This window comes from Protopterus annectens, chromosome 15.part0, assembly GCF_019279795.1.
Source record: "Protopterus annectens isolate FY-2018-M chromosome 15.part0, PAN1.0, whole genome shotgun sequence".
In the NCBI taxonomy this organism is placed as follows: Eukaryota; Metazoa; Chordata; order Ceratodontiformes; family Protopteridae; genus Protopterus; species Protopterus annectens.
In genome coordinates, this window is record NC_056749.1 from 70,326,088 (window position 1) to 70,340,100 (window position 14,013).

The window sequence follows — 14,013 nt, forward strand, 5'->3', positions numbered from 1 at the left end:
CCCTTTGTACAGTTTTCCACTATGACTTTATTTAACAAGAAATTATCCTTCTTTCCATATGACTTTCTCTTATTGCCCTTTTGTTCTACTACCATAATTGAGTTTTCTTCTAAATAACTATAAACTCTGTCAGCATCAATTTCCCATGTATAGCTTATACATCATTGGAAGGCAAATTATTGGTCTATAATTTGTAGAGTAGCTTGCATGTTCACTCTTAAGTAGGCAAATTGTTTTTCCTGTTGTTAGCCAGGTTGGTATCTGTTCAGGGTGTGCATATGGGTCTATATGATGCTATCAAATGGACTAAATAGTGAATGCTATTTAGTCGATCCGATACTGTCGAAATGGCAAAATAGCGAAGTCAAGGAACATTGAATTTTTTCCCAGGGAAAAAATTCAGTGGGCCGTCTTCGGGACTTTGCTATTTCCTCCACTATGGTGCGATCTCGGAGTTGGTATATTTAAGTGGGGGGTGTTGTGGGTACATCCCCCCATGGGATGGTGTGGGGGCGAATCCCCCAACTTAAATTTGTGGTTAAGTTTTTTATTTTTTTTACGGAGCAGCAAATTTGTTTCCCTGGGAAAAAATTTGCTGTTCCATTTGTTTGATATTTTTTTGTTTCGATATTATCGGTAAGATGAAATAGCATTCTCATAAAGACGCATGCATATAAATAGTTCTTACTCATGGCTAAATATTCATGCAAGGATGTTAATACTTTTACCCAGAAGTTAGGTACTGCATCTGGACCTGGGGTTTTCCAATTAGAGGCTTTTTTTAAATTTTGTTTCAATCTCTCTGGCTGTTACTTCATCCCATTTCATATCCTGTATCTTTAAACTTCTTATTCTTTCTTTTACTTCTTTTATCTATTTAGCATCTTTGTTATGTTCAACAGGATCTTCATAGATACAGCTCTAAAATGTATCTATTTCTTCTTTTTTTGGCAGTCTTTCAGTTCCTTTTACCTTGTTTCTCAATTCTCTATAAATCTTTTTGGATCATCAATACATTACTTATTTTGTATTTTTCCTTTATATTTACCTGCATACAAGTTTTTCTGCTTGTGCTGAGAATTTTAGTTTGTTATTTGTGATATGCATGATAGATCCTGATCTGTTCTAATACTGCACATTGCTTTGATCACATCTATCTTTCTGCAAAATAATATATCCTGTTTACTTCTGTTATATCGCATGGGTCTCTATGGATAGTCCTAATTAGTGTTGTTTTATCAAACTTCAGACTTTTCACTATATAAATCACACCTTTCTTGTTGAAATCCTAGTTAGCAAGCCAGAGAATGCCATAAAATCCTTCATGGTAGCACATGTATCGTAACCTGTCACAAATGTTACCTCTGTCTGTTTCTTCTCTGATATAGCAAATGCAGTGTGATAGAAGGAAGATGAGCAGAAATCAACAGAAAGGAGACTGCCAGAAGTAGTGAAAATGGGAAGGGAGCAGGACTTACGTTAAAGCATCAGAAAGGCAAAGAAAGGCGTTATTCACCAGACCTTCCAACTGTCCCTATTTTGAAGGACCAGTTTTTAGGCCTGATTAAGCCCTTTACATAATATACCTATTCTGGAAGATATGTCCCTATTTTCTGGTTTGATTTACCTCTTCACACCATTTTCTGGATCTCCCTTATCACACATTATTTTTGATGCTGTACTAGTTGGCGACAGTAATTTGAAAAAGAAGACACACACCTTACATCTCCTTTTTTCAGAAACAAAATAAATGACCTTGTATGGCTTAACTTTGCAATACATATCATTAAAGACTACAGATTTCACACTGACTCTTTTATAATGTGCTTATATTTTTCCATCATTTTTGTCCATCTCTGTTTTTTAAATATCTGTTTCTGAGTAGTATTCCACATTCTTATTGGAAGCATTACGTGGTTTTAAACCCATACCCCGTTTTAAACCCAAACCCCACTGATACACAAACACACACACACACACACACACACACACACACACACACACACACACACACACACACACACATGAACATCTATATTTAAAAATGTTGATGTGATTTTCCTTATATGGTATTGCACTAATACCTTGATTTTCCCAAACAAATGTTTCAAAATGAATTAAAAATGTTTAAGACAAAAATGATCCTTTGCAACTAAAAAAGTTGAATACAAATCTCTGCCCACTTCTTATAACCAAAGCACTGTGGTCTTTCCCACTCATCAGATGTATGATGTCTTTACAGCCTATTTCTAACTCAAGACTTAGATGCTGTTAGAGACATATGCGCACACACACACACACACACACACACACACACACACACACACACACACACACACACGTGCTTTTTTCAGTGTCACAGTATACTTTGCCATCAAACATTTGCACTCATTTGCTTTTGAACGGCACACTATCAGTGTGTAAAGAAACTGTCTTGAACTGACTGTCTGTATTTCTATTCAGCAGATCTATCTTACAATAAGTTTAATGAGATGAAATTGTAGCAAACTTAATTCTTCTGCACTGCATCCAGAACTGTCTTCCAGAAGCATCCAGAACTGTCTTCCAGAAGCACATCCATTATGGCAGCCAAGGTTGAGTGCGGTTCTGAAGTGGTTTTCTGTGCAATGCCATGTGTATGATTTTGGAAAATAGAAAAATTCAGAACCTTATTTCTGGCAAGGAGATTTGGAAAACACCACATTGCCTTCATCTAAGCATGATCCAGCTAAATTGGTGGCTTTGCTTGTTTATGTAGTTATACTTACAGGCAGAGTCAGACATCACAGTGTGAGATGATTTTCTAGAACTAATAGAAGAGACTGAAAGCCTGTCCCTGCTGGCTTCCTGGATATTTCCACATTGTCTGATTTCAATAAAATCACTGGGACACTGAAAAAAAAAAGAAAGAAACTGAATAAATTATAGGAATGAAAGTTAAGGAGTAAAACAAAATGTTTAGAGAAAAACACATATCATTACCTGTTGAATGTGATAAAAGTTTCAGAAAAAATAATTTAATTTTGTGTATGTCCATTATCTTACTATACAACATATCTCAAAAGATTGTGCAAACAGGCAGTTCTAGAAATATATAGACCCCCCCAAAAAAAAAAAAAAAACATTAAAAAGGCTTATACCAGAGATGAGGTGGGGTGCCACGGGATTTTTGACTGAAACCACAAATTGTTCACTGTGGTTCATCTAATGTCTTTACTTACTTGAGTGGTTTGCTAGCTGTAGTGATTGATAAAGAATCAATATCTTTGGTCACAGCCATGTTCATTGAAGACTGACTGAAACTAAATAACTAAACAAACTTGTAAAGAAGCACCTTCCAAATGTGTTTTCTATTGGGTAAACAAAGTCCACCACAATCTCCTTGCAAGGGAAGACCTCTAGAATCTCCACATTTAATAAAACAAACTTTGAATTCATCACTTTTCAAGGGACATGATGTAACAATTTTGGATGTATAATGCGTGAATGGTATAAGATAGGAAGCTAGCACAACAGGGAATCTGGGAGAGTAAAGTAGCTGGTATGACAAAGACCTGGCAGATCTAGGATCAGGTTTGCATGGAGGGATCTTGCAGTGTGATGGATCTGACAGAGTATGTAGTAGATCTGCCTGGGGTGCTAATAAGATAGAGATCTAGAAGGGCGGAACAGCTGCTAAGCATTGAAAACTAGTAAAATTGGGTGCTTACAACTTGAGACAGCCAGTAGGGAGCTAATAGGCTGTGAGATTAGAAGGGATTGGTGGCTTTATGGTCAGGAGCTGGAACGATGCAAGCTGATAGGCTGTGAGATAAGAAGGGATTGGTGGCTGTAAAGGTCAGGAGCTGGCTGGGGTGCAAGCAGATAGGCTGTGAGATAAGAAGGGACTTGTGACTGTATGGTGAGGAGCTGGCAGTGATGTGAGCTACTAGGCTGTGAGATAAGAAGGTACTGGTGGCTGTATGGCAAGGAGCTGGCAATGATGCGAGCTGATAGATTGTGAGATAAGAAAGGATTGGTGGCTGTATGGTCAGGAGCTGGCAGGGATGTGAGCTACTAGGCTGTGAGATAAGAAGGTACTGGTGGCTGTATGGTCAGGAGCTGGCAGGGATGTGAGCTACTAGGCTGTGAGATAAGAAGGTACTGGTGGCTGTATGGCAAGGAGCTGGCAATGATGCGAGCTGATAGATTGTGAGATAAGAAAGGATTGGTGGCTGTATGGTCAGGAGCTGGCAGGGATGTGAGCTACTAGGCTGTGAGATAAGAAGGTACTGGTGGCTGTATGGCAAGGAGCTGGCAATGATGCGAGCTGATAGATTGTGAGATAAGAAAGGATTGGTGGCTGTATGGTCAGGAGCTGGCAGGGATGTGAGCTAATAGGCAGTGAGATAAGAAGGGATTGGTGACTGTATGGTGAGGAGCTGGCAACATAGACTGAGGAAATGGAAAGTCAGTTTGAAGAAAAGGTGGGGTAAATAAGGAATTTGGTAAACCAGGGAAGCTGGTAAGGACAGAAGCAAGAAAACTCATGTTTAGCTTAAGACTATATTAAGTTTAAGGCTGGCTCTATAAAACATGCACACAAAGCAAAATATGGATTGTTTTTTTTGGAACACGAGTTTGTCAGAAGTTTCTTTACATGGACTGAGCAGGTTTTGTTTCTTGTAGTGAAGTGTCATGATATACAGAAAATATTCAGTACCTGACTGGTAAGTTTTCTGAGTAAAGAACAACATATGATATGTGTCAGTCTAGTAAAGAATGACATTTATCTAAAAGTCCATACCTGCAATGCACTTAATTGTCTGAGTATTCTTAAAATCGTGTGTGACAACTGTCAACTACTTCAATTATATAGCTAAAAATCTGTACAGTTGATTTAATAATGCATCTTTGCTGCTGTGTTGCCATATTCCAATTCGTGTTTATTCTTCTTGTTAGGTAACTAACTCGTATTTTATAACAATTATAATTTCTTCCATCATGCTAATATGCATTTCCTACACATATGCTTTCCTTCACTCCTTTTAACATTTTATTTCTCTTCACATAGGTATGTCTTTTGTTTCTGTGTATTTCATAATTCATAATGGCTCCATAATATCTGTTGATAGTCTCAATTGACTTTCTGAATGAAGAAAACTATTCAAAGTAGAATTTGAAAATCAGATCCGAGATCACTGTACCACAGGAGGAAAGGAATTGAAGGTAAGCATCCCTAACATGGGGGGCAACCTACCGTACCCCAGATTTCTGTATGTAGTTGCACAGAGTTGGAGAAGAGGGGAAACAAATGTTAAACGTCTCTCTATCTCTATCTCCAGTCCTAGAAAACAGATAGTTAATGAGTGAAACAGGAATTCCAATCCAGAGAAACACTGATTATTAACCCCCAGAAACCTTCAGTTTTGTGCTCCCTTTCCCAGGATATGTTAACATACAGGTTTCCCTCATAGTAAGTAAGGGGATGCAGGAGGAAAAAAACCTTCATAGGAATGTGGAGGGTTTCTATTACGTCTCACAAGGTTTATATCTCTCTCAAGGTTTAATTATGTGATTTTTATCTCTTGATAAAATGGTGTCTTGATTCAATAGGTCTTGATTAAGCAAACATTTTACAGACTACTGAAGCCTTTGAATCAAAATGTATACTCTTAGTACCTTAAAATCTACAAAGAAATAGGCAAATAGCAATAAAAAGACTGTTTATTTGTAACACAATACGATACTACCAAACAGATAACATACTTGAAGATTTTGTTCACAGTATAATCTATCACTTTTTTTACTATCACAATTACTTAAATAGCCTACCAATGTAAAAAAAGGTACTCTCAGCTCCTGACATTGACTCAATAAACATGGAGGACTTCACAATACTTTCAGATTTGTAGAGCAAAAGTGGTTTCTTAAAACCAAGAATGATAAGTTTTCTTATCGATATTTCCTTTATGCCTTACCTTAAGTGAAGATGAAGCAAGATCTACAGATGACTCTTCATGGCCAAGCTCCCTTCGTTTTTCTGCTCGAACTTCTGTATAACTGAATTAAAGAAATATAATAACAACACCTGAAACAGACTCATCGTCCAACATTTTTTTTATTTAAACTAACTCCTTTCTTTTTTTACTTATTGGCTTATTTTTCATGTCTGCATGATGGGTGAAGAATTAACATCCACATGCATGATCATTTTTACTCCAGACAAAAAAAATGAATGCATCAGACGACCTGTGGACACTACTGAGTCGTATATTAATGGAGTTTTTTTACAGCCTCAAAATCAGTGTAATAACAGTCTGCATTTTGGAATTATATGACAGAGTAAATAGCACATACAAAATCTTAAACTGTGCACTGCTACAAAGAGGTACTGCAAGCACCAAGATGTCTCTCACAGGCTAATTTAAGAAATATAATTATATATGATTCTGGCTAGGGGTGTCCTGTCTCCCATCCAGATGGTCTGGATGGTTAGCATTTATAACAAATACTCTCAGAAGCATATAATAGGATGGGGAAATTCTCTGACACACCATACCATCCGTGTTAGTAATAAAGAGTGTGTGCATGTACCTGTGTCTCAAAATAAGCATGCATATGAGTATATCATCTGATCTAAAGACAGAATAATTATAAATGTTTTAACACATCTGATTTAAACACGCTCACTTCATTTAACCCAGCAGAAAAACACAAAAAATATTTAGGGAGGGGCACCCCCACACCTTTCTCACTTAGAATTAACAAATCTACAGCTGCACTCCAGTGGAGAAAAGGGGAAAATAATTGCAAGTGCAACACCATCTCTTGCAATCCAGCACACTGTGGTAAAGCAAACTGCAAATACTAATTATAAATCCATAAGAAATCTAATACAAGTGATCAAAAAAATTAACAACTTTCCTTATTATCACAGTTATAACTGGTAAAATGTCCTGGAGAGTATTATTACATCAGTTGTGATTAGGTCAATTTTCTGACTACTTCTGATAAGATAAAGTGATAGACCACTTGAATAAATCCCATATATACATGTCTGTGTGTATGTGTGTGTGTGTGTGTGTGTGTGTGTGTGTGTGTGTGTGTGTGTGTGTGTGTGTGTGTGTGTGTGTGTGTGTGTGTGTGTTGGCATACAAGCTATTATTAGTTTTTCCTCAACTAACATACTTTGTCAAATCTTTTCTAGCCCGTCTTGTACATTTGAGCACTACAGTATCACAAATTTCATCATGCCAATATTAAATGTCAATATATCTATAGTTTGACACAAATTACTGTGAAGGCAAAAACTCCATGCCAAATTCATGGACTTACTTTTGGAGAAAAAAGAGTAAGCTTTCTTCTTTCTCCAATACTGTATGCACCACATCAGAGCAGGGTTTTTATAAGTTCAATGGTATGACTGTGCTCCCATATGGAGAGTTCAGGGGGACATATCCGCCAGTGAAAAATCTTTCTTCAAGGTTTGTTAAAGTTAGTTTTGGAAAATTAGTTTTGGGAGGGTTTACCTCACTGGGACTGCCGTCGATTTATCAATATGAATCATTTTAAATCAGGAGGCACCTTTTAGTATCAAGCATTCTAATGAATAATTCTGAAACAGTATAATGAAGCAATGCTTAAGAGTTAGTCTAGAAATCCATATTCATTTAACACGCAGCTCACACTCCATTTAGCGCTTCACCATTTTCATCTCTTGCTGTCACTGCTGTGTACTTGAATCACATATGCATTGCATGTCTACATTTATGTAAGTGTGTCCACTTAAGTAAGCACCGAGTAAATCAAGATGCATGGATCACACCTGTTGGCTACATATACTTATTTAAAGTAATGTATAGTATGAGAATGGCCTATATGCACAAGAGCTAATTTGGAGAGAAAAACAGCAACTACAGAAGTTAAAGAAAGAAAGGATATTGGTACAGTAAGGGAAAGCTTACCACAGGGAAGGTCATCACTCAGGCAGTCATCAGGAGAGTTTCTGTTTCATTACCAAGCCCTTCCCCTAGTGGCTGATAGGTTGACTCACAGACATGAAGGTCAGCTGTGTCTTTCCCTGTCCATGCATGTGAATGTACATCATACCTCTCAACTGTACAGATTTTTGCAGAATGTCCAGATTTTTACCTCATATTTTTGGTCCGTTTTTCATAAACATGTGGTTTTCTGGCAAATTTGTGGCAAGACTAAAGTTAGAAAATAATGACAGGAATGTGAGTTTCAGACTTCATACCCTTCAGAAAAACCAATGTTAATGCAAAACCTATTATTCTATCAACTTTCTAGGTTTGTAACAGCAGTATTTAAAAATTGTCCCTATTTTTGAGCCTTTGTCCCACTTTTATTAATGGCTTTGTCCCGATTTCTTTCTGTAAGAAGTTGAGGTATGATTCCCACACATATAGTGTAAGATGGTGAAAATAGCTTGGAAGAGCCGAATGAACACGTCACGTCTCCATATCTTTTAATGCATGTCATGCTCTTCTTTCTCCAGTAGGTGTCAGCAACTCTGAAGTAAGCTTCACCACTCACCTCTGCTCCATGTTGATGAGCAGCTATTAACTGCTCATTCCCATCCAGTACAAGTTTCACATCTGAAAAAAGGAAATGCTTCCAAAGCAGAAAAATCATCAAAGTGTTTAGCAGATCCCACAACAGTAGATACCAAAGAAAGACCCAGTGAACAGCAATAAAGGTATAACAGAGCTGGAAGGTAATACACTCCCTAAGTTTCATTAATACACTGTCCTACCTTCTGCATTAAAGCTGCAGGTATGGGAGAAAGAAGGAATTTTGTCTAAAGCTGAATGGAATGGATGTGCAACATTCACTGTGCTTGCATTATAGAAAAGTTACACAAGAAAAGTGAGGGCATAAAGGCTGCTGGGAATATAGTGTTACAGAGTGCCTGGTGCCCAAGTCAGAAGACATTTTATTCATACCTGAGTGTGAGGGCTACACAGTGGCACATCATTTAGCATTGCTGAGTAACAATACTTAGTAATTGCTGAGTAACAATGCTTAAAAACCTCAGCTTTGGCCGGCTAAGAACTTGTTGTATTCAACTGGACGTATAAGAGAATTTAAGTACCTTTATCTGCACTTTTTTTTTTCAAAAAAATACAGTATTTAAACTGATTTTAACTGTGTGGAAGGAATATTAACTGAACTGGAAGTTAGTCAGTGTTTGCTGAATTTTGTTATTTGCTAGTAATTACAGGTGTGGGGGTAGCCACATTCTTTGATTTCCTGTCCTTGCCTATTTAAGTGCAACAGTGTGAAATATTTTCTGCTTAAAAACCTCAGCTTTGGCCAGCTAAGAACTTGTTGTATTCAACTGGACGTATAAGAGAATTTAAGTACCTTTATCTGCACTTTTTTTTTTCAAAAAAATACAGTATTTAAATTGATTTTAACTGTGTGGAAGTAATATTAACTGAACTGGAAGTTTTGACTCTGCTCTTCAGTTAGTCCCACCCACCCTCCCTGTTTTTACTGTACTTGTGTTTCTACCTACTTTTTTTTTACTTTTACATCATCTTTAAAATACTCAATTGTATTTATTACTGCTTGGTATAACACATTCTAAGCCTTTTGGTTTATACACTTGGGCTTCGGACCACTTGTTTTGCACTGAGAGGGATTGTAGTCTGCACTGTAGTGGCAGAACAGGTAGCTTACATCCTTCTAGGTTGGGAACTGCTGATTGAGGTCTCAGTGTCTGTTATTCTAAAAGTGTATTAATTCTGGTTTAAGCACTTGGGCTTTCAGTCCAGTTATTTTACATTAAGAGGGTTCGTGGTCTGCACTGGACTCTGCCCTTCTGAGCTGGGAATTTCTGGTTAAAGGCTTATAGTGCATGCATATCTGAACTGCTTCTTACTGAAGTTGGTGCGCCTTGTTTGCTGTGGCATAGACTGGATTCGGGCCTGCTGGATCTAGCTTTGCAAGTCTTTTGGATTAAGCACTTGGGCTTCAGACCAGTTGTTTTACATTAGGAAGGTTTGTGGCATGCACTGTGGTGGCAGGACAGGTAGCTTTCATTCTTCTAAGTTGGGAACTGCTGATTGAGAGCCCAGTGTCTATTATTCTTAAAGTGTATTAGTTCTGGTTTAAGCACTTGGGCTTCAGGCCAGTTATTTTACATTAAGAAGGTTCGTGGTCTGCACTCTCGTGGGAGAAGAGGCTGGACTCTGCCCTTCTGAGCTGGGAATTTCTGGTTAAAGGTTTATAGTGCCTGAATATCTGAGCTGTATCTTACTGAAATTGGTACACCTTGTTTGCTGTAGCATAGACTAGATCCAGGCCTACTGAATCTAGCTTTGTTTATATGCTTGTTGTTTGTTTGCTTGTTATTTCCCTGGAACGCTAATTCCACCTAATACGCGGCTTCTCAGTGCTTCTGTGGACACTAGTGATATCTGCATTACTTACTGTACTTATTTCCTTGTTTCACTTGAAAGAAAGTTACTGTTTGTCATTTTTGCATTTAAGTTCCCTGTAACACATTGCACTTAAGTTACCTGGCACTTGCTCACTAAAGCAATTATATAAGTCAGCACTAAAAATTAAAAGCACTACACCCTCACTCCCCATTGGCCCTTGTTTTCAATTATTAAGGAATTCACAATATTATTCTAGCATGTCCAAAGGTCAGTTGTCAATCTCCTCTCTGGTCCAGCTGGTGAATCTGGGAATCTTGAGGCAATGTTACAACTGCCTCATGTACACAGACAACCCTCTCCTCCTCCCAACAAATTTCAACCCATGTGAGAGATGCAACCATATAGCTAAACTGGAGGCTAAGCTCTCTCAACTCAGTACTGGCATAACCAGTCAGGAGGAGAAGGAAACCACACTCACTACAATTCCAGTCTCACATAGACCTACCACGACAGCAAACCAAACACATAATCACACAAAAACATACTCAGAGGTTTTAAATAAACATCTGCCTAAGCAGCAGAGACCTCCAAAGCAGGCACCCAAGCAACTGCTACCCCAAAACAAAACACGTGCAACACATATCTCACAAAGCCAGTGTGCCGAACAGTCACAGCCCTTAAGACTAAATAACACACCTGATACACTTGTAATAGGTGACTCTATCGTCAGGCACACTGACGTCCCACTCACCAGGCTGAACAAGGAGAGGGTCACGGTGAGCAGCCTGTCAGGTGCTAGGATCCGCCACATAACACAAGCACTCAGGTCACTCCAAGGCAAGTACAAATATGACTCAGTCATTGTCCATGCTTGTGTGAATGACCTGAGACGTACCTCCCTGGACTACATGAAAAGAGACATAAAGGAGCTCTCTGAGCATGTAGCCCAGGCCGGTATGACCCTGACCTTGAGTAGCATCTTACCCTCACCAAGAATGATGCCACAATATGAAGACAAGATGATCAATTTCAACAATTGGCTTAAGTACTGGTGTCATTCAAAGGGGATCCAATGCCTGTCAGCTTGGGATGATATGCTCGACAAGCCACGATGCTTCACTAGGGATGGCTTGCACCTGTCACCCTCGGGCTTCGGATATTGGCAAAGGCTCTTGCTACCCCATAGTGCCTTTTTAGGCAAGGCTCAAAAGACAAACCCACCTCCATAGGTATCACAAGGGATAAGAAACTAAGAGTAATGCTACTCAACGCCAGAAGTCTAAACCTCAAGATGCATGCACTCGAAACTCTCCTTAGCATGGAGAACATCGATATCTGTGCAGTAACAGAAACCTGGTTCAGGGCTCCCGATAGCCCCCCAGCACTACCAGGTTATACCTCATACCATGCTTTTCGGCCCCAAAACTTGGATCGAACCACAAAAGGAGGGGGAGTATCGACATTCATCAAAGATATCCAAACCTCCAGGTTGGTGGCAAAGCACGAAGCATCAGAGCCTATCCATGTGCAACTAACAGTGGGTAAAACTGCCTTCCAGTTTATAGCCTGCTACAGTCCACCCTCCCAAACACAGGAACCCCACTCGGCCTTCCAGAGAATACTGGAAAATATGAAGGTCTCTCCAAACACCATTATACTGGGCGACTTCAACTACCCAAACATAGACTGGGAGCATTACTCTAGCTCCAACACTCTAGCCCAAAGATTCCTAGAATTTATAAACTCAAGTGCTATGGAACAACTTGTTACCACTCCCACAAGAGGGAAAAACATACTGGACCTGATCATCACCAACATGGGGACTCTACGCTCCAGACCAGAAGCGTATCCCTCACTAGTAAGATCAGACCATAAACTAATCTTACTGGATATTCACATCCCGACCCCACCCCCTGCCCAGAAAACCACAGTGAAAAACTTCTCTAAAGCAAATTTCACACTCCTCAAAACTGAGGTGGAATCCTTCAAAGCCCCCGGGCCTGTGGAAAATATGGCCCAGACCGCAGAATCCTTTATAAACACATTCTATGAACACCTTCAGGAATGCATGGATCATGCGATCCCAAATAAAACCAAGACCCAATCCTCCAAAGGCAGACGTCCTGTCTGGTGGACCCCAGCCATAAACAAACTATACAATAGAAGGAGGAAGCTACTAAATGATAGAGCAAAATCCCAAAAAGGGAAGGCATCACTGATCAGTATTAGCAAAAAACCACGGGCATTCATAAAATTGTCTAAGGCCAGCTTCGAGAGAAAAATTGCACAGGACACTAAGGATAATCACAAGGCTTTCTTTAGTTATGTTAGGAACCTGGGTGGTAATTCCCAGATATGCTCAGAATTAGTCCAAAATGACAAAAAATTCATTGAACCCACAGACATTGCCAACATCCTAGCTGACAGGTTCAGCGCAAACTTCTCCCCCCCTTCTCCACCAAAAAGTCAAATATCTATCCCAGCAGAGTGCTGCCCCCCTGACATCTCAGATGCTCAGGTAAGAGCCGCCCTCTCCAAAGCAAAAAACACAGCATCAATGGGACCAGACGGTGTCCCGGGCTGCGTCCTACATGAACTCCAAGAAGAGCTAAACTCAAACATAAAACTACTGTTCAATATCAGCCTTACTACAGGATATGTGCCCAAAGAGTGGCGTACAGCAACAGTGGTCCCTCTCCATAAAGGTGGTGCCTCAACGGATCCTGGAAACTATCACCCCATAAGCCTGACTAGCTTGGTCTGCAAAGCTATGGAAAGGATCATCATGGACCTCATAAATAAAGATATTGGGGACCTACAGACACTGGATCCTACCCAGTTCGGCTTTGTTAAGGGCAGATCCTGCCTCTTAAACCTGGTTGATTTCTTTGAAACAGTCACCAAGGCCATTGATGAGGGGAAGGTGGTCCACACAGCCTACCTGGACCTCGCAAAAGCCTTCAATACAATACCCCACTCGGGCATTATAGATAAGCTCACCAGCTTAAATATAAACCCCTATGTCACTAGATGGATTGCAAACTGGCTCAAGGACAGAACCCACATGGTTAGAATTGCTGGAGCCACGTCAGACTCCAAACCAGTTACAAGTGGTGTCCCACAAGGCTCAGTTCTGGGACCTCTCTTGTTCGGTATATATTTCTCGGAGGTACAGGCCAACACGGAAGGACTGTGGCTGACAAAGTTCACAGATGACTGCAAACTGGGCGCCATAATCGACTCTCCAGCTGACACAAGCATCCTCCAAAAGGGCCTCATAGAAACAGACAACTGGTGCCAGAGCCATGGCCTCACGCTAAATGCCAAAAAGTGTATAGTCATCCTCTTTGGCAAAAACAAAGTGCCCACAAATTACCACATAGATGGTAATCCATTAAGTACAGAAGAAGTAATTAGGGACCTGGGGACCCAAGTTGATAGCAATCTCTCATTTGACAACCACGTGGCCAAAGTGGTTAGAAAAACATTTTATATAGCCCACCTAATCATGAAGGGATTCACATCTAGATCAGGGGAGGTCATCGTGCCTCTTTACTCATCCCTCATCAGGCCCATAGTTGAGTACAATGCCCCTTTTGGGATGTACCTTACCAGACACTTG

The 14,013-nt window shown here is 39.8% G+C and overlaps 1 protein-coding gene across 1 annotated transcript in view; it reads right to left on the minus strand.

Annotated features, from left to right (window-relative positions):
- The window catches only part of LOC122789623 (circadian locomoter output cycles protein kaput-like), a 1,222,827-nt gene that overhangs the window by 319,685 nt on the left and 889,129 nt on the right, over positions 1 to 14,013 (minus strand). Inside the window, exons 12-13 of the mRNA XM_044057016.1 lie at positions 5,961 to 6,042; positions 2,769 to 2,892 (exon numbers count right to left, since the gene is read on the minus strand). Coding sequence (XP_043912951.1) covers positions 2,769 to 2,892; positions 5,961 to 6,042 — 206 coding nt within the window. The remainder of the gene's footprint in view (positions 1 to 2,768; positions 2,893 to 5,960; positions 6,043 to 14,013) is intronic.